This window comes from Prionailurus viverrinus, chromosome B4, assembly GCF_022837055.1.
Source record: "Prionailurus viverrinus isolate Anna chromosome B4, UM_Priviv_1.0, whole genome shotgun sequence".
Lineage (NCBI taxonomy): Eukaryota > Metazoa > Chordata > Mammalia > Carnivora > Felidae > Prionailurus > Prionailurus viverrinus.
The window spans coordinates 134,253,899-134,278,622 of record NC_062567.1 but is presented as its reverse complement, the minus strand read 5'-3'; the positions used below and the strand labels follow the sequence as shown (position 1 = coordinate 134,278,622).

Sequence of the window (24,724 nt, the reverse complement as noted above, 5' to 3'; positions counted from 1 at the left end):
CGACTGCCCGGGGCCCGGGCCTTTGACCTCTCCTCTCTCTAGACGCACAGAAGTCAGCTTTGGCCTTGGCACTCGGCCACAAACTCCTCCAGGCTTTGGCTTCTGCCCTTGGACAGGGAGCCGAATGTCTCGTCTACACTCCCGATAGGACTCCTGGTGTCCCGGGCTCAGGGGCCACATGATCCCACGGGTGACGTCATCAGCGATACAACCCGGGCGAGACACGCTGATTTCCTGTTAATATCTGAATGTTCTCTCCCTTTGTTCTTTTCCTCAGAGGAGCGTGTCAAACCGTCTGCTTGACACGCGGTAGAGAAGATCTTCCAATGGGAAGGGAGGGCGTCTGCTCCGTGATAAAAAAGGCTGCCGGAGCCAGAGTGAGCCTCACGTCGGTCTGTAGGCGGTCACCTACGTAGCAGGCGGTCCCACAGCGGCTCCAGACCCAGGGCTGCACCCGCTGGGGCCACCGGAAGACGGGGACCCAAAGGACATGCCTTGCGGGGCGAGAACCCTTACCAGACACCTGCTCTACAGACGCCCCGTCACTCACCACCAGGGAGGCACCAGCATCCTTCATGAGCAGCCACGGCTGAAATGTGGATGCAAATTCACAGCCTGTCCCGGGACCCGGACACAGGGTACCGCGGCCACCCTGCTAACACGAAGGCTTAGGACACGACGTTTTTTGAGCAATTGGGAGAATGGAGCCACAGATATGTGCAAAAGAGCCAGAAGAAAAAATCTAAGGGAGTATAATACTCTTGAGTCTGCTTCTGAAAACGCTAGGAGGCATCTCCCCCAGGTCAGGGCAAGGTTTCAATAACAGCATCACCCGCAGCCAATTCTTTGGGTCCGAGAGCCAAAGGGGAGCTAGGTCTTTGCCACGGATGAGGAGGGCAGCTGGTGACACGTCGAAGGCTGCTCGCACCCGGTGTCAGCCTAAGGTCTGTGGGCTCCCGCCCCTTCTCTATTGAAAAGGAGAGTCTGCCATCATATATTTCTAGTTTAATGACCCCGAGGACAATGCAGTCCCGGACAGTGCTGAGGGTGACCCTGAGAATGGCCCTATCCACACGATGATCCAAACCATTAAAATTCTGGGGCACCTGGGTGTTTCAGGCAGTTAAGCATCCAACTCTTGGCTTCTGCTCAGGTCATGATCTCGTGGTTCATGGGTTCGAGCCCCACATGGGGCTCTGCGTGGACAGCCTGCTCTCTCTCTCTCTCTGCCTCTCACCCACTCATGCACACATGTAGGCGCACTCCTCTCTCTCTCTCTCTCAAAAATAAACATTTTTTAAACAAATGAAAATAAATAAAACATCAAAATCCTGGCACTGTTTCCTATTCACGTACAATTTGCATACAGCATTATATTAGTTTCACGTGTACAATACAATGGTTCAACCTGACCATTCAATGTTTAAACATTTCTTAAACGTTTACTTATTCTTTCATAAATAGGGAGAATGTGCGCACAAGGGGGGGGGGGCAGAGAGAGAGACAGAGCATCAAGCAGGCTCTGCCCTGTCAGCACAGAGCCCAACGCAGGGCTTGAACTCACAAACCACTGCGAGACGGTGACCTGAGCTGAGATCAAGAGGCGGATGCTTAATTAACCAGCTGAGCCAGCCAGGCAACTCCCACCCCCAACATCTTTAATAATAAACTTGTGATCGGTATTAACAATCCCGGTAACATTTCAGATTTATTCTTGGACCGCAGAAGTCATTCTAAGATGGGGATCCTTGGCTCAGCCAAATACCTATGAACTCTCGGCCGCACGGCATCCAGCCAAATCAGGAATCTGAACACCCTCTCCAGGAGAGGCCATCGGATCCCATGGTGTTAAACATCATCTCTGCACCGCGGAGCTCCACCCCCACCGGCCGCCGACTCAGGGAGGACGGGCCCCCACCGAGGTAAAGCCACCTCCTGGTCCCCCACCCACCTGGCTGTTCCCAAGGGGCTCCTCATTCACCAGGTGCTCAGAACACAAACCTGGCTGTCGGCCTTGACTCCTCCGGCAGCCTCCACCTCCAACACACCCTCCCGGGGTCTACACCTCCACCCCAGTCTGAGCCTCTTTATCTGAGGCCCAGGCTGTCCTAACAGCGTTCTGACTATCTCAGCTCCTACTCCCGCCCCCCGCCCCCTCCATTCTATTCTGTACCCAGAAGCCCAGGTGACTTTTTAAAACCCTTAACTCAGATCATGTCACGGCCCTGCTCAAAACCTCCAGTGGCTCCCTGTCACTTGCAATAAAAAGCCTTTGTCCACCAGAGCTGCATGTGATCTGGTTTTATCCAGGCCCCCACCCCCTCCCCCCACGTCTCGCAGCTCCTGTCACTGTCACTAAATGCTACAGCCTCTTCCTCACCTCAGAGTCTTGGCCTGGAACGTTCTTCTGAGGCTGGCTGTGCAGACGCCTGCTCAGACGTCCAATCTCCAGAGGGGCTGCCCCCACCGCCCGGCCCCTCTCTGCCCCATGACCCTCTGGCTTCCTTCCTTGCCCTTGGCCACTCTCTTAAAGCGTCTGTTTGCGACCCATGATATTTCTCTTTCTTCCCTCTGCCAGAATGTAGGGGGACAGCTGGGCGAGGGGGACCCCCTCCCTCTTGCTACCACTGCGTCCCCAGAGCCTAGATCCACACCTGCCACACGATGAAACGTTGCCCAACAGAGGAATGACCAAAACAAACATGACAAAGGTACTTTCTGAGAGCAAGGTGGATAAGGACATGACACGTGGGCCATCGATCCTGCGTCCTCGGTGCGGGTTACTGGGGCGGTTTCCCTCCTCCCAGCCCCCGCAGGGTTCCCTCCAATCAGAGGGTCCCCGAGAGGCCACGCACAGAGGGCTCAAGCTCCGCCCAGGAACGCCCCGCCCAGGAACGCCCCGCCCAGGAACGCCCCGCCCAGGAACGCCCCGCCCAGGAACGCCCCGCCCAGGAACGCCCCGCCCAGGAACGCCCCGCCCAGGAACGCCCCGCCCAGGAACGCCCCGCCCAGGAACGCCCCGCCCAAGGAAGGGTCCTCCCTCCCTGGGCTCCCTCCCCTGAGCAGCGGCCCCCAGGCCCTACAGCTGCCAAGTCTCTGCTACAACAACGGGGAGAAATGCGGTCCCAGGGCAGCTGGGAGCCCAGGCAGCAGGCTGGCAGGCACCCCCCACCCCCGGATGCTGGGGGCTCAGGATCTGCTCTTGACCTCTAGGAAGCGTGTTATCCACATACAAGGGGACACTGTGTCCTTGAGGCCACCTCGCAGGGTGTTCGGGGACCCCCAAAACACATCAGAGCGCCCTGAAGCCGAGGGACCCTTCCGGCGTCTTGGGGGGGGGGGGAGGACCCAGACACACAGTCCTTTCACTTCCGGCAAAAGGAGCCCACAGCCCCTGTGGTGACGAAAGGGCAGCGTCCACACCTAGAAACCGTGGCCCTGCCGCTCACAGGAGCTGGGGGACTCGACAGCCCCCGCGCTTGCTTTCGGCGCTTTGTCTTTGTTTTAACCACCACTCGCTGGCGGGAGACGGTGTGCCAGGCACCCTGCATCCGTCGCTTCGGTGCGGGACTTCCGCTGGCCCCAGCCGACAGCCGTCACCACCCGCACCCCACACCCGTCTGCCCCCCAGGGCACAGCCACTCACAGAGTATCTGCTGGGGACCCTCGGCCACCCACCCACCCACGCGGAACAAACCGGCACAGGCCTCACGGTTGGGACGTGGGAGCACGCGAGGCCGCCAGGAGGGCTGACCCGCACAGGAAGGGGTGATGCTCTTGCCCCATTTCCTTGCCCCCCCCCAACCCACAGGACTGCTCTGGAAGCCTTGTGTGGCCTGCTGCAGCCCCGAGGCTGGGGGCTCTGGCGGAATGCCCACCGTGGACATGATCAGAGAACAGGCGGCCCGGGAGCCACCGCTGAGGAGCGTGGGCTCAGGGCTGCGGCTCTAAGGCTCTCAGCACGTGTGACCCGTGCCGCCCTGTGGGAATCGAGCCCCGGTCCCGGCCCCGGGACCGCCCTGCTGTGGCCCTGTGCTGGGCATGCCCGAGGACTCACCCAAGAGCTTCTGCAGCACCTGGCCGTCGTAAAGGTCCTCCTCTAGCTGCTTCACGATGATCCTCTCCTCCACCAGCACGTCGTTGACCCAGTCGATGAGAACCTGGGGGCAAGCAGTGTTATGGCCTCACCCGCCATGCCACGTGGACCAGGGCGATGACTGGGCAAGCCCAGAACTGAAGGCGGCTGGACACTGAGACAGACACGCACCGGCCCAGCGGCCGGGGGGGCAGGATGGGAAAGGCCCATCTCCCGCACCCCCCCCAACACCTCCTGGGCGGCCAGACTTCCCGTGGGACTTCATGAGAGGACGGGCAGGGGGCAGCCACCACGGTGGCCATGGACGTCCTCCTGGCAGGAACTTGGGTACATGGGGAAACTCTCAGCAAAAGGAAAGGATGAACTCGTTCACCGTGGCTTGGAGGAGGAGGGATTACACGAGGAACATTAGCGGCTCTGTCCCACGTGGCCCGCGGCCATAAAATGTCCATCCCTCCTCTCCCAAAGAATCTGCAGCTCACGTCACCCTGAGCCTAAGGCCGTGGAGAGAAGGCGGTCCCCTATGGCCAGTGACTGACAGGCTCTGAGCAACTCCCGTCCTTCTCAACGGCTTTCCTGAGACCGAATTCACACGCCACACAGTTCACCCTTCGAAAGTGTGCAATTCGGCGGTTTCTAATCTGCTCGCAGGGTCATGCAACCATCACCACTGTTAACTGGAGACCAGCTTCCTCGCCCCAAAGAAACCCCGCGCCCAGGAGCAGGTACCCCCTACCCGCCCCTTCCAACCACTCAGCTGTTTTCTCTACGGGTTTGCCTATTCTGGATATTTCGCACAAACGGGATTTCATATAAATTACATGCCGGTATAATATGTGATCTTTTGTGTCTGGCTCCTCTCACTGGGCAAGCTGTTTCCAAAGCTCATCCGCGGCGACGCATGACATATCAGTACTTTTTCGTTCCCGTGGCTGAATAATATCCCCGCGCACGGATCTATTACGTGTCATTGATCCACCCGTCGGGTGATGGGCGTCCGGGCTGGCGCCACATTTTTGGCTTCGCTGAGTGATGGCTGTGATGTGGGCGCACCAGTCCCCACGGGGACCCGCGCTCTTTTCTCCAGGCCAGCCTTCCGCTGGAGGCTTTTCTCGACGAGGCTCCCGTTCTCCTCACCGGTGATGTGTTGTAAGAGAAGACAGCTTTCAGCGGGGAAAAGATCCACGGAGAAACAGGATTCCTTGGCCGAGCCTGCCGAAGGCACGTCACGCAACGAAATGGACGCCTGGACGGACCGGATCCCAACACAGCAGCTGGACCCCACTCCCCTGCCCGTGACTTGACCGCACCATCAGCCCCCGGGCGAGCTGCCTCCCCGCCCGCTTTCCAGAACTCTCTTCCACAGACACCATGCTTGCCCGGCGTGTGCCCTCCTCTCTGACCCCCCCCCCCTCCAGTTCGCTTGAGGACAGGGTCCTCCTTGACCTTTACAAGGCAGGTCTCCAAGGTCTCTCCCTGGATGACTCTCTTCCAAGGCCAGCTCATGCCCTCCCACACCTTCCGACGCTGTCCCCAAATCAGAAACCCCTCAAGATACAGCCCCACCTCCACGATCCTTCAGCTCAGGTGTTCCTAAAAGCATCTCTGAAAGAATCCATCTCCCTCCAAACCTGCCCCTTTTTCTAGGAAAGAAGCAGAACAGCATCCACCACTTTCAAGAGCCTGGACTTCCCCCCTCACCCCACTTCTGCCCACCTCATAACTGGGTCCACTTTTTCACACCCTCCTCTTCACTCCCCTTGACAAAACCACCTCCCCGAAGCAAGGCTGGTTCCAATGGAGCATCCTGCCTCCTTGCTGGTGTTCTTTAAATACTCCCAAGTCCTCTCTGCCTCAGGACCTTTGCACATGCCGTTCCTGCCACCCTGAACACATCTCCCTCCCCACCAGCTGGCTGCTGGCTCTCACTCATCCTTCGGGTCTCAAGCTTCTGTATCATTCTCTGATCACCCTGCCCACCCCCCCCAGGCCACAGGCCGCCCCCCCCACCACCACACCCAAGCGTTGTTTCCCTGTTCACATCTACACTGGGAACACACCTTTGTCTGTAATGATCTCCCCCAGTGCACTTGAAGCTCTCTGAGGGCGGGAACTATGGCACTAAGGGGCTCTGTCCCCAGCACGCGGGGACCCCTGCCCGGCACTGGTGCTCTAGAAGCAGGTACCGAGTCGATTAATTAATTTGCTGAGCCTCCGCCACGCGCCAGGCTCTGGGAATAAATAAGACAAAAGGGGCCTCTGGTCTTATGTTCTAATCGGACATCAGAGGAAACACAACAGACACACTTTGGACTGTGCTCGATATTATAAAGAAAACAAGGCAGGACACAGCGGAGAAGCCTGTCAGCCACGTCAGGCACGTCAGCCACGTGATGGAGGCCGACGCCCATGGGGTCAGTCACGTCGGCACTTCACGCAACTGGGGCTCCTCCTAAAACCCATCGCCCCAGTCTGACCCCGAGAAGCACCTCAGGCAAGTTCCCACCGAGAGGAATTATACAGAATTCCCGATCCACCCTCCTCAAAACGGGCAAGGTGATCATAAGCAAGGAATCGCCACCGCCCCGAGGCGCTAAGGAGACGCGATGCCGCTGTAACGTGGGGTCCCGGAGGGGGTCCTGGCCAGAAAACGGACGGGAAAATAAGGAAATGTGGATAAAAGGTGGACTTTGGGTAATAACAATGCATTAATCCTGAACAAGTGCACCCCGGTGATAGGAGAGGCTCACAATGGAGAAAACGGGGTGTGGGCATATGGGAACCCTCTGTAGGATGTTTGCTGTTTTTCTGTAAATTTCAAACTGTTGAAATATAATCAAGTCTATCGCCTGGGCTCCTGGTGGCTCAGTCGGTTGAGAGTCCGACTCTTGATTCCGGCTCAGGTCACCATCTTACAGTTTGTGGGTTCAAGCCCCGCGTCGGGCTCTGTGTTCACAGCATAGAACCTGCTTGGGATTCGTTCATTCATTCTCTCTCTCTCTCTCTCTCTCTCTGCCCCTCCGCTGCTCGGACTCTATCTCTCTCAAAATAAATACAAATAAACTTAAAAAAAAAAAAAGTCTGCTGGAAAGAACAGGACAGAGTTTGGGGGGTAGAGAGGGTATCAGGGACCAGCAGATTGGCGGGGAGGCATCTGAGCAGAGATAGGAAGGAGGAGGGCATGAACCACGTGGCCACCTGGAAGGGCAGGGGACGTGCCAGGCCAGGACGCTGGGGTGGGAGGACCGGGGAGGGAGACACAGAGCCAGCCCTGGACGTCCACCTGGCCTCGAGGACAGCGGCCGGGCAGCCGTTCAGGGCAGTGGTGAGCAGAGTGGTCGCGGACACTAGGGGGGCAGAGGCTGGACCCCGACATGACGGAGGACACAGGTAGGGCGGGAATAGGGGTCGGAGATGCCCCTGGGAACGGGCAGGCGAACAGGGCGGAGGACCAGGAGTGGGAGGGAGGGAGGGAGGGGGACGGGCTGGGCAGGTGCGTGGGGCACGTGCACGGTGCTGAGGCCTCGGGAATGACGTGGGAAGGGAGGACACCTGCACCTGCACCACAGGCTGGAGGCACCATGAGGGAAGAGACAGCTGCCAGTCCACGGAGGCAGGGAAAGATCTGGAAGCAGCCGGGAGCATCTGCAGACGGGAGGACATCTGTCCCCCTCCTGCCCCGACATCCATGGGGTGAGGCAGAGACCCAGCAAGGCATCTGGACCCCATCGCCCGCCGTCTCAGGACCCCAGTTACATAGCTGCGGGGGCGGAGTCAGGGACCCCAGAGACCCACGCCATGCCTTCGCCTCCCCCTGGCCACCAGCCACCCGACTCCCGGCGGGAACCCCTCACCCTCGATCCCTTAATCCCACAAAGCTCCACCACGGTCCTTCCATTGACAATTTTACAGCGATTATTGGAGCCAAGTGATAGTCTCGCATTTAACACAACAGCTGGCACTGGGCACCTTCCCCGTGCCAGGCTGTGGGGGGCAAAGGTGTCCCCGACCTCCGGGAGTCGGCGCTCCCCTGGCAGATGGGCGCAGAGGATGAATTATGAGCAAGAGTGGAGGGAACGGCGGAATCCAGGCCTCGCTCGCACGCGCACGCTCGCTCACTCTCAAAATAAGTAAATCAACTTTAAAAAATAAAAAATAGCTAAGATAGTGACTAAGATAAGTGAGCTAAGATAAGTGACTACTAATCACGTCCCTAATGTCGTTTATAATTTTTTGGCTAATGGCTTTCAAACAATTTTGTAGGCGGAGCGTTTTTGTTTTTTTAATTTTTTAATGTTTATTTCTGAGACAGAGAGAGACAGAGCACAAGCAGGGGAGGGACAGAGAGAGGGGGGAGACTCAGAATCGGAAGCGGGCTCCAGGCTCCAAGCTGTCAGCACAGAGCCCGACGTGGGTCTCGAACCCACGGACCGTGAGATCATGACCTGAGCCTAAGTCAGTCGCTTAACCGACTGAGCCACCCAGGCGCCCCGTGGGCAGAGTTTAAAAATGCCCCCTAAGAGCCCGGCCTGCTGTGAACCTCCCAGGGTCGTGAAGATGATGGTATACGCCCCATGATTAGGCTCGTTTGGACCCAGTTGACCTCAAGAAAGAGACTATCCAGGAGGGCCTGACCTAATCACGTGAGCCCTTTGAACGTGACCAAGAGGTCAGAGACCACAGTCCGAGAGAGAGGGGCAACACGCGGGGGGGATTCTCCTTTGCTGGCTCTGAGGACAGCGCCCCCCCCCCCCCCCCCCGGAGAGGACAGGCCTCTCGGGGCGGAGAGCTGATGCGTCCCCGGAGCCTCCAGAAAGGAACTCAACCGGTGACACCCTGAGCAGCGAGCCCGGCCACACCACGCGGACCTCTGGCCTACAGAACTGTGCGCGGGTAAACGCATGTGGCTTTAAGCGGCTGAACGGGTACTTGGCTACAGGTGGAGAGAAAACTAAAACGCCATATTCTGTCACACATTTCAAGCATCCGCGTCCCATGCAAACGCCCCCGCCGCCACCACCTACGAAACGCGCCGCGCCGCGGGACCCGGGGTCCGCGCTGGACGCCCGGCTCTCCCCGGGTTTTAGCCGTGTGACCTTGGGCCTGTCACTTAGCCCCTGCGGTCCTCAGAGTCTCCATGAAAAAGACGACAAATCAATTCCTATCCCCGTGTGTGCTGTGGGACCCGGCGATTCCAGTTCCAGAAGCTTCCGCCAAGATACTCATCCAAACGTGCCCCTGAGACACTGACTGACGCTGGAACGATTCTAAATTCTGCGCAGGAAAAGCTATATACGCAAAACACGAAGCCTGAAGGGACACAAATAAAAGAAAATTACCACTGCCTTCTGTTTGATTTTTGTCTTCCAGGGTTCCACAGCGTGTCCGTATATATTGCTGTGGTAGATAGGAAAAAAAATAATAATAAATACCATTAAAAAAAATCACCATCCAGATGGCTTCTTTGCAGGAGCGGACAAGCAGGTCCTGAAACGCATATGGAAACTCAAGGGCTCCCCTTGAGCCAACACGATCTTGAAGAAGAGGGAAAAAAACGTTGGAGAACTCCCGCTTCCCGACTTCAAACGTAACTGAAAAGCCGCGGTAATAAAAGCGGGCGGCACGGGCCTAAGGACGGACACAGAGACCAACAGAACGCCACCGAGAGCCGCGAAGAAATCTCCCCAGCCACCAAAGTAAAAAGCAGGTAACACCGGACTGAAACAAAACTAAACACTTTTGTCCCTCCACCGATACCCGGCAAGGAAGTAAAAGGAACGGCCCACAGAATGGGAGAAGATTCTGCAAATCTCGAGAGAGGATTTCTCTCCAGAATACATAAAGTGCTCTCAGAACTCAGCAACGAAAAGACAACCGGTTTTAAAATGGGCAAGAGATCTGAAGAGACGTTTCTCCGAGGACGCGTGTGCACGAAGAGATGGTCAGCGTGGGCCACGTCCGATGAGGCGAATGCAAGTCAGAGCCATGGGGACGTACCGCCTAGGGTAGCTGTGATCAAACAGATGTATAATCGGGGAGCCTGGGGGGCTCCGTCGGTGGAGGGGCCGACTTCGGCTCCGGTCACGATCTCGCGGTCCGTGAGTTCGAGCCCCGCGTCGGGCTCTGTGCCGACGGCTCGGAGCCTGGAGCCTGCTTCCGATTCTGTGTCTCCCTCTGTCTGCCCCTCCCCTGTTCGTGCTCTGTCTCTTCATCTCTCTCTCTCTCTCTCAAAAATAAATAAACACTAAGAAAACTTAAAAAAAAAAAAGACATATAATAAACAGTGTTGGCAAGGATATGGAGAAACCAGGACCTTTCATACATTGCTGAAGGGAACGTAAAACGGTTGAACCGCTCTGCAAACCAGTCTGGCTATTTCTCAGAAGGTGAGACATAAAATTATCAGCTGACCCAGCAATGCCGGAGAACTGAACACACGTGTCCCCGCAAAGTCTCGCACACAGATGTTCAATACCTTCCCTGTTTCAAACAGCCAAAAGGTGGAAACAACCCAAGGTCCATCAACAGATGAAGGGGGGTATATGGCCCATCCAGCATACCATGGAATGTTATTCAGCCATAAAAAAGGAACAGCTGCTACAACACAGATGTATCTTTTTTTTAAAAGTGTATTTATTTATTCAGAGAGACAGAGAGAGCAAGAGGGAGAGGGGCGGAGAGCGGGAGAGAGAGAATCCCAAGCAGCTTCCTTCACACTGCCGGCTCAGAGCCCGACACGGGGCTTGAACTCACAAACTGGGAGATCATGACCTGAGCAGAAACCAAGAGTCGGATGCTTTTGTTTTTTTAATTTTTTTTTCAACGTTTATTTATTTTTGGGACAGAGAGAGACAGAGCATGAACGGGCGAGGGGCAGAGAGAGAGGGAGACACAGAATCGGAAACAGGCTCCAGGCTCTGAGCCATCGGCCCAGAGCCCGACGCGGGGCTCGAACTCACGGACCGCGAGATCGTGACCTGGCTGAAGTCGGACGCTTAACCGACTGTGCCACCCAGGCGCCCCTTTTTTAATTTTTTTTTAATGTTTATTTTTGACAGAGAGAGAGAGAGAGAGAGAGAGAGAGAGCGAGTGAGCATGAGCAGGGGAGGGGCAGAAAGAGAGGGAGACACAGAACCCGAGGCAGGCTCCAGGCTCCGAGCCGTCAGCACAGAGCCCGACGCGGGGCTCGAACCCAGGAACAGTGAGATCATGACCTGAGCCGAAGTCGGACGCTCAAACTGACTTCACCCCACAGGTGAATCTTTCCAATGTTACGCCAAGTGAAAGAAGCCAGTCACAAAAGGCCACACATCGTATGAGTCCCCTTATGCAAAATACCCAGAACGGGCGGGTTTATGGAGACAGAATAATTCCAAAGGGACAGTGGCTGCCGGCGGGGGGGAGGGGAAGGAGTAGGGACTGACCGGTGGTGGTGGCGGGGGTCGGGGGGGGGTCTTTTGGGAGTGAGGACAATGACAGCGTTCCTAAATTGACGGAGGCAGTGGCCGCGTGACTGTAGGCACAGCCGAACTCCCGCCAAACCGTTCGGGATGTGAACTCCATCCCGATAAAGCGGTGACTGAATGACTCTCAGGAAGGCAGAGGGTAACATCTGCTTCCGCGGGGTTATTCTGAGGATCTGGGGAGGTGATGTGGCTGGCAGTCCTAAGCAGCTACGACGGTCCCCGCAGACGTGAGCGTGGCCACCCCCGGAGCTCTTCGCATGTGACCATCCCCGGAGCTCTCGGCACGTCAAAAGCCCTGTTCTGATTCACTCAGCATAGCCGGCAGCACCTCGTATATACCAGAGGCCCCCCTAGGCACTGGAGATATAAACATGACCTCATCTCTGCCCCACGCGGGGTGGTTAAGGTGTCACAGCTGCTTGCTGGGAAGGGCATGTGCAGGGAGCATACACACGGGGGGACACGGGAGCCGGGTCCCCTAATGCTCCCACGGCGACTAGAAAGAACTGGTCCCCGTCCTGCTGGTAGTCTAACACCATGGGCGTCCCTGCCGCCTCTCTGATCTTATCTCTGACCACTGCCCTCCTCGCTGGTCCTTATACATGCCAGGCACACGCATACCACAGGACCTTTGCATCTGCTCTTGCCCCCGCGGGGACGTTCTTCCCCTAGGTACCAACGAGCAGCTCTCGGTTCAAATGCCACCTCCCTGACCACCACACCTCCCACAGAGGGACAGGAAGCCACCTTGCTTCTTGTTTTGGCTTCCTGCAAAGCGCTCACAGCCATCTGACCACAGTTTGGCAGATCCGTCTCTCCAGCTGGCCTGTCCGTTCCGCAAGGGTGGGGCCTCTGTTTTGCCCGGCGACACATCCCCAGTGGCTAAACCTGGAACAGACCCACGCAAGGCGCTCCGATCAAGTGCAGCACTGCCTACAGAACAGGGCCGGTCTCCCGGGCACCCGGACATCTGGCTCCAGAGGCCGCCTGGCCCGGAGCACAGTCCTGCCGTTAAACACGAGACAACGTTTCTGCTACCAAGAAACGAGAACTTAAAAATGCCATCTGATCGCCGACCTGATCAAAGCTCAAGTACAGAACAAGACAGAAAGGGATGAAAAGCATGTTCTCCACAACAGGCCAACGGGGGTCGACTCTGGGGAGCGAAAGCAGTCCAGCACCCAAGTTCATCACCGGCCCCGGGGAGACTCAACCTCCGCCTGGACGCCAACCACAAAGTACCCCGTCCTACTTCCCGGCTGGTCCCTCTCTCCGTCCTCTGCTTCACAAAAGGCTTTTTACAGAGAACGCCCGTTATTATTTTTCGGACGTACTCATCTGCAAGCCCCAAATCCTGCAGGCAAATGTCTAGGACACAAATTAATGATGCCTGTGGCAGAGCGCTCTGTGCACGTCCGCTTTACGAGCTTGCCTTAAGCAGAATAAAAAATTACCGTGTCTCTAGTTCCTCCTGAATGATAATCAGGATCTGCGGCCTGTCTCCCCCAAAGCTATGACAGTTATGTTTTAATCACTTCCAAACAGGCTCATCGCTGCTTAATCCACTGAGGCGGGCTTTCCTGCGACGGGCGGGGAGGCCACCCGGAGCTGGGTGCAGGGCAAGGACGCATCACAGGGGGCGTCTCCGAGCGGCTCTGGCTCTCACGGCACCGCCTTCTGCCCAGACCGTTGATATGCAGCTGTTTTCTTCACGGGGACAAAGGGAGGAAGGAAACAGAACTCAAGAAGCAGCAAGAGTCTCGTCCGAGAAGCCGGGAAATGAGATGTGAAATCTGCTCACGGGGAGGAAAACGGCCAGCTCGCCTCAGACCGGCGTGGCTTCGCGGGGGGCAGGCCTTTCCCTGGCCGTCTGTTCCAGGAGAGCATGACAGCTGCCGTGCTCCCTCTTTCGAGGGTCATTCAAAACACAAAGCGTCTCATCTATAAGCTGCAGTCTTCCCGGGCCACGCAAGCCGTTCGCCCCGTTAAGCAGTTCGGGGAGCTTCCGGAAGGTGCTAGAGAAAATTACTGCGGCGCAAAGCACCAGCAGAGAGCCGCGGGAGGTCTGTCGGGCTCCTGAACCCACAGAAGGCTCATGCCCGCTCCCCGATTCCCACCGCAGGCCCACCCATTCTGCTCCCATGCCCACACCGCCCAGGACGTGCTCACGTTCCAGCACCTGCCACACGGCGATAACGGAGCCTCCGTCACGGTCACGACGCCACGTTTCCCGCTTTAATCCGGGCCGGGATGTGAATGGAGGAGGCCAGACTCCAAGCCCACCTTTGCCCCTTAACACTGCATTATGCACAACAGATGCTCAAAGAGAATTTCTGAACGAACGGCCTCGTCCTTATGAGCTGGCTTAGCCCGAGCCGGGCTTGTCTTTTATAAAGAAGCAGAGGGCAGGTCACAGTATCTTAAACGGTGACACTTCCGCGGCAGCAGGTTGGCGGGGCTAAGTCCACAGAGGGAGACAGGACAGGGGTCAAGACAAGAGGTGAAAAAGACCAGATGACAGAGAACGGAGAAAGGAAAGGAGAGGGCTGACCGTACTTCCGCTGAAGGGTCCCTCGGGTGCCCAGACTGGGACGTGGCCAGCGGACCTCACCCCAGACCCGCTCAGGCCTGCGCGTGGTCCACACTCCCCACCAAAAACCCCGGTTCTGAGCCAAATCCCTGCAAAGAACCACGGGCAGGTGCCCTTTGCCGAGGCCTCCTCAGACACGATCGACCAGAGGCTTGGACCAGGCGAGTCCCCGGTGCAGAAAGGGGGTCTGGAAAGCAGCAAGAATCACGAAGGTCAAGGGCATGGAGGCGTTCCGTCGGGACCACCAAGACCGGCCGTCCACACTCCCGGTTCCCAGGACGTACTCCGGGGACCCCCCCCCCGTGTCAGCGTCCAATCCACAAGCGCCCCCGCCCCCCGCCCCGTGCTCCCAGAGCCCCCTTCCCGAGATTCAGACCCTGCAGGGCTGGGAGGGGGCAAGGAGACGTGGGTCGTCCCGAAGCCGCACGCCCTCGGCAGTGGTGCTGACGCAAAACCACACGTTGGTGCCCGCCCCCGTCGGTTCACTCCTCGTCCTGCAAGTGCGGATCAGCATCGCTGTGTGCAGGCACACGCCCAGGCCCTGGGGACCCAGCGGAAGACAGGCCAGACCAAAAGCCAGGTGCCAGGCCACAGGCAGCGGAGGGGAGGGGACCAGGCAGGGCAAGGAGGTGCGAGGTGCCCGGGCGCAGGGAGGGGGCTGGAGGAGGGAGTAGCAGGAGGCAGTGGAGAAGCGGAGAAGGGTACTCCACGCGGGGGGCCAGGAGCGCCCAGACAGGCGCGCCCAGACAGGGCTGGCCTGCGCCTCAGGCCCCCGGGGCATCCTGCCAGACGGCGTGCCTGGGGCGGGAGCCTGGGCTGCCAGAAGGGACCCACGTGGCCCAGGATGGGGGCTCTGGGTCACCCTCTGTCCATCGGGGCGGAAGGGCTGGGGGCAGCCGGCCGCGAGGGCAGTCGGTTCCGCCCACGGGGTGGTGCTCCCCTAAACACTCCGGACCACGAGGCTTGGGAGCTTCCCTGGCGGGCAGCGCTCGAAGAACACGGTCATATCGTCGCCAGTAAGTGACGCTGTCCTCGATGCCGCCAGAAGGCAAGTGGACGGTGCCCTCCTGGGCCTGCCCTGAGCTCCTCCCCCCTCGGCGGGTTTTAACCTGCGTCCTTCCACCTTGACGAAGCACGGCTGAGAGCACGGCAGCACTCCGTGAGCTGTGCGAGTCTTTCTGGGGTCAAACCTCCATGTCGCCTTGGGGACCCCAAACTTGTTAACTGGCGTCAGAAGCGAGGGCGGGCTCGGGGGACCGGCGGCTCTAACCTCACACCCGGGTGGGCACGTGCTCGGCAGCAAAGAGGCCGGGGGCTCGAGCACGGGGAGCAAAGAGGGAAGCTGGGAGGCGACGCGGCCCAGGCTGCTGGCCCCCGAGGGCAGGCCACGGTCCCGGCCTCCAGCCCCAGGAGAGGATGGCAGGTGACCCTCCCGGCTCACCCCTCACCGGACACGCACGCTGCTCCCAGGAGAAGCGGGTGCTGACGCAAGCGAACCCCGACTCAGGGACACGCGCGGGCCCCGCACGCCGCACCCCACACGCCCGGAGCTCAGCACAGGCATCTCCCACGCTGCCACCCACACGCGACTCTGGTCAAAAAGGCTGTGGTTACCGGGGCGCCTGGGGGGGGCTCAGTCGGTTGGGCATCCGACTTCGGCTCAGGTTTGCGAGTTCGAGCCCCAAGTCAGGCTCCGTGCGGGCAGCACGGAGCCTGCTTCAGATCCTGTGTCCCCCTCTCTCTGCCCCTACCCCACTTGCTCTCTGACTCTCTCAAAATAAATAAACTTTAAAAAAAAAAGGGGGGGCCGCAGTTAGTGAGAACGAACGCTTCGCGTCGGCCCCTCCACACTCCACCACGGCAGCTGATGTCTCGCCGATGCCCACCCAGTGCCACCGTCCCGCTTGCCGTGTTAACGCTTATTTTGGAAAACGCTTGAGGAAGTAAAAAGTACGCCCCCAAGCCTGCCTCGAGATGCCGCCTGCAGCCCGAAAGCAGGCGGAACCTTCCGGAAATGGCCCATCTCTTGGCACGTGTGCTCCAAGCTGGCGGGACGGCCACATCGAAGCGTCTCGCAGCTGGCCCTTCCAGGAACTGACAGAGTGACCCAGGGGGACTGGGGAACGAACCAGGAGCTGTAGCCAGGAGGAGGCACCTTGGGGAAGGGAGGTGACGTGGTCTGGTGACGAGGTTTCCTATGGCTGCTCTAACAAATGACCTCCACGGTACCCGCGTATTATCCCCTTCCAGCCCTAGAGGTCAGAAGTCCAGAATCAGCTCCACGGGGCTAAGCTCAAGGTGGTGGGAGGGCCAGCTCCTTCGGGAGGCTCCAGGGGAGAATCCGTTTCCTCGCCTTCACCGGCTCCCAGACGACGCCTCCACTCCTTGGCACACGGCTCCTTCCTGCGCCTTCCAAGCCCACAATGCAGCACCCGCTTTCCTGTCATCAGGTTGTATCTACACCCATGGTCGAATCTCCCCCTCTTCTTAGGACCCTTGTGCCGGGACTGGGCCCACCCGGGCATCCCAGGGTCCTCTCTCAAACCAAGACCCCCGCGTTACGTCTGCAGACCCCCTTTTGCCCAGAAAGAGCGCCCGGGGCCAAGCTCGCTGCTGCTCCCTTGCCGGGGGGCGGGGGAGGCAACCCCAGACCAGCAAGAGCGACCAGAAGGGAGGCGAGGCAGGGGCACCACAGAGCTGGCCACGGCTTTGGAACAACACCCAGTCGATGCTCGGCCACGCCACGCGGCCGATCTCCTGTGGAGATTCGCAGCTTAATTCACAGTTAGTGAAGGCGCACCTCACTAACACACACGGTAAGCTGGTGGTGGGGGGGGGGGCGGGGTGCCTCTCCTCTCTGTCCCCGTGTCAAAGCGAGGAGGACACCGGCTCCCCTGGGGGTGCTTCAAGCTGTGAACTCTCAAGCTTTGCTCACATGTCAGAGAAGGAGAAAGCCCAGTGGTGGTTAATACTAAGCGTCAGCAGGACTGAGCTGTGGGCAGCCGAAGGTCTGATTCAACATTCCTTCTGGCTGCGTCTGTCCTTCCGTCCTTCCTGTCCTTCCGTCCTTCCGTCCTTCCGTGAGGGTGTTCCCAGAAGAGATTAGCATTTGAATTGGAGGATCCAGCAAAGCACAGGAGCCTCCCCATTGCAGAGGGGACCTCCCGCGACCCACAGGAGGGCCCGAATGGCGCGAAAAGGTGGAGGAAGGCTGGAATCATCCTCTTCTGCACATCGACCCCTGTCCTCAGTTCTCCTGGCTCGCTGGCCTTGGAACGACAGCACCCGCTTTCCTGGGTCTCCGGCTGCAGACGGCAGAGCGTGGGACTTTAATCGTGTGAGCCGATTTGTCACAATAAACGTCCCAGAGATACACAGGCAGGCGGACAGACAGAGAGACGGGTGGATCCATTCTGTTGGTTCCGTTTCTCCGGAGAAGCCGAACCCTTTCCACTACCTCGACATCCCCCGTAATAACGTCTTGGGGGGCTGAAAGAGAGGGTCACTCTTCTCACCAATTCTCTCGTGTGGGATGGGAGAAAAAAATTCTTCAAAAAATAAACGAGGCCATTTAAGTTGTTAAGAATCCACATTTGGGGGTGGGTCCTAAAACGGACATCGTCAAGGTCAGTTTTTAAAAGGACACAATTTGCCAAGGTGTTCTTTATTCTGCGTCAGCCCCTGTGAGAACACGGCCGTGTAGCAGGCACCTCGGGTCCGACGGCGGAGGCTGGGGTGGAGAAACGTATTTGAGGGGCTCTTTTAATAGACTGTGTCTGTGGCCCGGCCGTGCACGGTGTTTTCAGCGCCTTGGGGGGGTCACCCGAGCCGACCTCGAGCTGCAGAAGAGAAACCTTTTCCACGGCCGCCCAGGCAGCCCGGAGCCGGGTCTCCCGGGGCGGGGAGCACGCTGTCAGCGCCCCGAGCCTTTGCTCAAAGTCAGAAGGATTGCCTTTTGAAGCCCTGTTGTGGTTTAGATCAGAGCAGTCAAAACCACAGTCCACACGAGGACACACACAAATGCCACAAATACGGCCTCACCGCTGAGCCGGAGCTCAGAAAATCAGGCTGGGGACGCAGAAGGCACCGCCGTGGCTCAGAAGCAGTCCTGGCCCCCCCCCCCCCCCCGCCCTGCCATCACTGCCTCCCTGGCCCCGGGGACCATCTTTTGGGCTCAGCCCCTCACCCTCCGCCCCCCGATGCAGCCCAGCAGCATGAATGGAACGTGCTAACCGAGACGCTCCTTACCTTGACCAGCTCCTTGAATTTGGGGTCATCCTTGGACGTGGGGTCGATCATTGTGCGTTCCTCATTCTCCTCTGCCGGGGAAAAGAGTCACGGTCAGCACCAGTGGGCGTGCGGGGGCACGGGGACGGCCGGCTCCCCTCGCACAAAGTGGGGCAGACGGACTGAGAGCAGAGAGCCACTGGCCCCGCACGGTGCCACATCAAGTCACACGAGCCGGAGCGGGCAGCCGACTTCTGGAAGGTGGATGGGCCCGGCCCCTTCCTGAACAGGAAGCAGGAAGCCGCCCCTGGCTGGGGACGTAGGGAGAGGACGGCACGCACACGGCCCGAATCGGATCTGTGGGAAGAGCTCCCCGCAGCCACTGTTAATAAATACGTATACTGGGGCGCCTGGGTGGCGCAGTCGGTTAAGCGTCCGACTTCAGCTCAGGTCACGATCTCGCGGTCCGGGAGTTCGAGCCCCGCGTCGGGCTCTGGGCTGATGGCTCAGAGCCTGGAGCCTGTTTCCGATTCTGTGTCTCCCTCTCTCTCTGCCCCTCCCCTGTTCATGCTCTGTCTCTCTCTGTCCCAAAAATAAATAAACGTTGAAAAAAAAATTTTTTTAAGAAATAAATAAATAAATAAATAAATAAATAAATAAATAAATACGTATACTGAGAAAGCTCACCACTACGTAAAACAGTACGGACCAAAAAATTAGGAAAAAATAGCAAAAATAAGTGTGGGTGACAGTGGGCGAGGTTTCACAATAAAACGTGTTCATCCCTCTTCTGTTTATTTGTCACCTGTTTTCGCTCCATGTTCAGGCCTTGATCCAAGGACGCTGGGGCCCAGCAAGCTGCCCCTGAGGGACTCATGTGACAATAAGGAAGATCCACGGGGGCCAGACACAAACCAGAACAAAACCGACCAGGGCCCGGAAGGAGAGGGGGTGTGGGAGGCACGGCTGACTGCGTGCGGGGGAAGCGGAGAGGGAGGCCTCGGGGCCTGGGCAGGGGTGGGCCCGCAGGACACACAGGTGACAATGACCAGGCTCCTGGGGCCCAGTCCGTGCCGGAGGGGACGAAAGGGCTTTGAGTGGAACTGGCTTCACAGCAGGAAATTTTAAAACGTGACAAAGTGGAGAACTATTTTTGGAGTCGTGCAGATCTGATGCTTGAGAGGGATGTTCCAGGTGACATACGGGGGAACCACACAGGGGTCCCTTGTGATGTCCCTGCTAGGGCCCTCAGCAGCCTCCTGGTACTCCTGGGACCAAGGCCAGACCCTTCCACGTGGCCTCCAAGGCCCTCTGCAGCCTGGCTTCCCCAGCTGTCCCAGGCACTCTCCACTCCAGCCCTCCCAGCTTTCCCCTGCCCCTCAGCAAGCCTCACCACTGCCTGCCGCAGGGCCTTGGTACATGCCGCTGTCCCTCTGACACCCTCTCCCCCCACTCCACAACCCCTCTGGCCTTCAGATCTCAGTTCCAGGTGCTAACAAGGTCAGTCCTTATCGAGGTCACCCAAGCTTCAGGGACGAGTACAATGTTACGAAGCCAACTGAAGGGTACCAACTCCTTTGCCCAAGAGCAGCTATTTATAAAGATGGCAAAACAGGAGGGTTAGGGCCCAGGCAAAGGCAAGTTCAAGGCATTATCAACAAAACAACAGCCTGACAGATGTTTCCAATTAACCTTCTAGCCCTCCTGTTGGTTTAAAGCAGGGTTCTCCACAGGACTGACAGTCCCTCCACCACCCCAGGGGGGCGATAGCAACGTCTGGAGACGTTTTTGGTCGTCCCAGCTGGTGGCATCTAGCGGGCAGAGGTCAGGGATGCTCAAACCCACAACGCACAGGACAGGCCCCCACAGTAAAGAATGACCCAGTGCCAAATGTCCACAGTGCCGAGGTGAAGAACCCTGTTCTGCGTCAGGCTAATTTCCGGACCCACCAGCTAGTCCCCGCGTTCCCCTTGGAAAGGGTCACCCGGGAGCATCTGCCTGGACAGCAACTTCAGCCTGGCTGAAGACAGCCAAAAGCAGGACAGCGAGGGGTTACACTCTTCCAAGAAGAGAGAGGGGCCACAGTGGACCCCAGCAGGATCTCAGGGGGCTCGTCCAGCACTGGGCTTCAAGCCTGCCAGGCTGAACCCGTGTCTGCATTTCTCCACAAGCTCCCGCTGGCCTGCCCCTGTCGTGGAAACCACGAGGGAGGGACCGCCCAGGACTTCCCTTTGAACCAGGGTTTGGAAATACACGGAATGTTCCACAACGGCCTCTCAGATTGATCAGATCCCAAAACGCGCGTTGAGAAAAACACGTCGCCTGTCGCCTCCTCAAGTGCCGGCTGTGACGTGGCCCCAAGGAGGTGGGTGCAGGGGCCTTGCCACTCGCTGGGTCCTCCCTAGCAAGCCCGTGGCTTTGGGATAGCTCTGGCTCGCGCACAGATGGGGGTGTACTAATTACGTTTCTTCCTTTGTATATTTGCTAATGCTGTGACACCTCGGGGCCTGTGGACCTAGAGATACTACTGCCCCTTCCCGGGCTGGCCAGTTCCTAAGATGGCAAACAAGGCCCCCGTGACTGCCTTTTCTGGGCAAACCAACCAACCGGGAGCCCAGCCCCAGCCACCTCTTTGACTGGGTTCTCACACCCCCTGCCCACATGTCCCTAATCACCTGGGGCAGCTACAGACCTCTCCAGAGAGCCTCTAGAGCCCACGGAGATGATCAACTCGCCGAGCCAAACCTGCCTACCCTGCCCCACCCAGCCCTTCCCGCAAGGAGAGAAAGGCCCCGCTCTCCCCTCCTGCCTCCCAGCCACCCCTGGCAGGAACCCCCCCCCCCCCCCCCCCGCCGGGAACTGTGCGTGTAACAGGCCATCGTTTTAGGGGTGGTCAGCCCCTGATCTGTGGGCGTCGTACCTAAATACTAACAAAGCTCACACCTGAAATCAGAGAGGCGGAAACTTTCAGAGGAAGATGTAGTTTTTCCTACGGCCTTTTCTAAACGTGACCTTGAGCCAGGAGCCCCGACTCTTAAACACCAGCTGGGATGATGTGAGATCCGCAGACCACGCCGACCGACGGTGCCCCTCGTCAGCCTCACCAACCCCGGGCACACGCCGCGGAAGGCCAGCCCGCTCACGACAGGGGTCCGGCAGGACCCGCCTTACCTAGCACAGTGTCTTCGGGGTGGACGTCCACAGAGGCAGGGGACATCGGCGAGTCGATGGCATGTCTGCCTTCTTCCTGTAGGTCACTCACTGTGGAGCAGGAAGAGAGAGGAAAACAAGGGTTGGTGAGAACAGAATTCCGTGGCCTCGCACGTTGGCAGCAGAAACAGGGAGGAATCAACTCCTGTTTTCCAAGCCTTTAACAAACATTCCTAAATGGCCTGCTGCCCAGAAAGAGTCCGAGGGAAAATGCTCTGAACCGAGAATACATCCCCCGGCTCTTCCCTCTCGCCAAGGACTTCTCGGGCCCGCCAAGCCCTGCCAGTCTTGTTTTCGCTGCTCTTTGGAACACATGAGTAAGACACGGAAGCTTCTGGATGCTTCCAGACCCTCCCACGGCTGCTGAGATGGACAAAGCTGGAATATCACAGCGACGGGGCCTACAAAGGCGGGCGCCCCTCTGCTCCCGGCAGAGCTGTGTCCTCAGCCGCGGAATCTGGGGGTGCAGGCCCCTCCCAGCACGTGCACACGCAAGTCCGGAATTTAAAGCAATGCTGTTGTCGACGGCCAGGTTCAAGGGGACAGAAAGCTGACAAGCAGGTAATGGCCAGGGTTGTGGTGTTAGAGCACACAATAGGATCCAACAAGCCAGACCACAGGCTCGGAGCTGGAGGCACCATGACCTCGGGTCTAGATAGCACCAGCCTGTGTCTGTGTGTGTGAGTGTGTGTGTGTGTGTGCGCGCGCGCGTGCGCGCACGTGCTGGGTAGAGGGCGCACTTTACAGTCACAGGGCTCGGATCCTAGAGGATCCTTCGCTCCCCACACTAGAGGCCCTCCAGGAGAATGCCTGGAGTCACATCCGCCATGGGGGACCCCCAGGACTAACACCCCTGCCCTTGTCACACTATGTTTCCTCTGGCGCCCGGCTGCTCCTGGGACTCCAGCCTCCAGACGCAAGATCCGATTCAATGGGTGGGGCCTGGGCACCTGCTGCTTTGACAGCCCTGCTTAAGGACACTGGGCAACCGTCCCCATCACACGCCACAGACCGGCCTCTCCATCGGTCACCGGTTTGCCCGGGTCTTCTCTTCCGCGAAACGTTCTCACGCGTTCTCTCTCAATACCCCAGTCGCTGTGAACCAACCACACGTCCGATCCCGGGCATGTGAAGAGTAGCATGGGGACAGGGCCTGACGGCTTTGGGGCAGGCAGGTGGGGGGGGATCCCCCCAACTTTGCTAGTGTTGTGACCCCAGGCAAGACCCAGTGATCCCTCTGAGCCTCCTTCCCCAAAATGTCAGGGCCCCTGGAAGGATGAAATGATGAACACCAGGTCTCCAGCCCAGAGCCAGGCACACAGCGGGCTCCGCGGACAGCCGACCCTCCGCCCCGCACAAGGACAAAAGCAGTGGGGCCCCAGGTCGCCTGCTTCTAACATCGGTGAAGGGCCTGAGGCGAGGCTTTTTACGCGGTCAACTTTCGCATTCCCATGTTCCACAGCAGCACGATTCACAAAAGGTGGCCAACAACACAGGTGCCCGGCAAGGGGTGACAGAATGAAGCAGAATGTGATGTACCCACACGATGGAATGCTGTGCACCCGGAAAAAGGGAGGAGATTCTGGGGCGCCTGGGGGGCTCAGCCGGTCAAGCATCGGACTCGGTTTCAGCTCAAGTCACGATCTCACAGTTTGGGGAGTTCGAGCCCCACGTCAGGCTGTGTGCTGACAATACAGAGCCTGCTTGGGATTCTCTCTCTCTCTGCCCCTCCCCTGCTCACATCTCTCTCAAATAAATAAACTTAAAAAAAAAAAAAGGAAGGGGGCGTCTGGGTGGCTCAGTCAGTTGAGCAGTGGACTTCGGCTCAGGTCACGACTTCACGATTCATGGGTTCGAGCCCCGTGTTGGGCTCTGTGCTGACAGATCGGAACCTGGAGCCTGCTTCGGATCCTGTGTCTCCCTCTCTCTCTCTGCCCCTCACCCGCTCACACTCTGTCTCTCTCTCTCTCTCAAAAGTAAATTTGAAAAAAAATTTTTTTAAAGTTTTAAAAAAAAGGACAGGAATTCTAACACCAGCTACCACATGGGTGAACCTGGAGGGCATCAGCTCCTTGAAACACTCACAACAGGACCAACACTGTACGATTCTGCTCACACAGTGAGGGACCCGGAGTCGTCACGTCCAGAGACCTGAAGTGGAATGGTGGGGGGGAAGGGGAGGAGGGGGGGAGGGGGAGTCCCCTTAACAGGGACCGAGTTTCAGTTCCTGACGAGAAGCAGCTTCAGGAGATGGGAGGGTGGTGACTGCACAACAACACTGTGAATGGAATGAACACCACTGAAAAAGCACACTTAAAAAGGGTTAAAATGATCAATTTCATGTTATGTATGTTTTACCACAAAAAAAGTAGAAAAAAGAAACAGAAAACAAAAGAAAAGGAAACAAAAAGAAAAGAAAAGAAAAAAGGAAAGGAAAAGCGAATGCTTTGCCAACAACATCCGGTCTGGAGGTCTGCCCGGCGGTCGGCCCCTCGCACGCACACAACCTAATCCGACCCCCACAGGGCGCATCCTAGGAACTGGCCCCACGCACAGCCGTCTTTTCATCCCCAAGCCCTCAGCCTGACTCCGTGCAAGATCCAGACAAATGTCACCACCCTGACGCGTAAAGGATGCTCAGGTGGGTTTCTGAGAAGTCCCCACCCCCACTCTCCCAGCAATACTCTGAAGATGACGCCCACCGGTGGCCCAGGCCAGCCGAGAAAACAGCCGCCCAGTTTCAGCAATTGTTTCTTACTATGTAACGAGTTACAAAAGCCATTTTAACCAGCCCATCGTTGTTCAAAGGCAGAAAAAGGAAAGAGGAAAAGAGATCTTTCAGAGGAAGTCCTCACGTATACACGAGGCGCATACTTGTGGGTGTATGCAGAGACCCTGAGCTCCTAAATCCCATTTCCCAGGCCGACATCACAGAAGGACCGAGGGGCCAAGGAGGTCCGCTGGGGTCCAGGCCGCCCGAGACGTGGTTATGCTCACAGCCCAGGAGAACAAAAGGCTTTGGACTCATGTCAGTGGGGGGTGGCCCAGGTGGGCTTTGGGACACAGGTGCGCCACACAGGTGAGTCACGACAACGAGCCCGTGGAACCTCTAGGAAAGACGCCACACGGGTCGTC

The 24,724-nt window shown here is 58.0% G+C and overlaps 1 protein-coding gene across 3 annotated transcripts in view; it reads right to left on the bottom strand.

Annotated features, from left to right (window-relative positions):
- PARVB (parvin beta) overlaps nucleotides 1-24,724 on the bottom strand; it is a 105,352-nt gene that overhangs the window by 31,887 nt on the left and 48,741 nt on the right. For all 3 annotated transcript variants that reach the window (XM_047867986.1, XM_047867987.1, XM_047867988.1), the window contains exons 2-4: nucleotides 21,551-21,640; nucleotides 18,401-18,471; nucleotides 4,058-4,160 (exon numbers count right to left, since the gene is read on the bottom strand). In XM_047867986.1, the coding sequence (XP_047723942.1) occupies nucleotides 4,058-4,160; nucleotides 18,401-18,471; nucleotides 21,551-21,640 (264 nt within the window). The remainder of the gene's footprint in view (nucleotides 1-4,057; nucleotides 4,161-18,400; nucleotides 18,472-21,550; nucleotides 21,641-24,724) is intronic.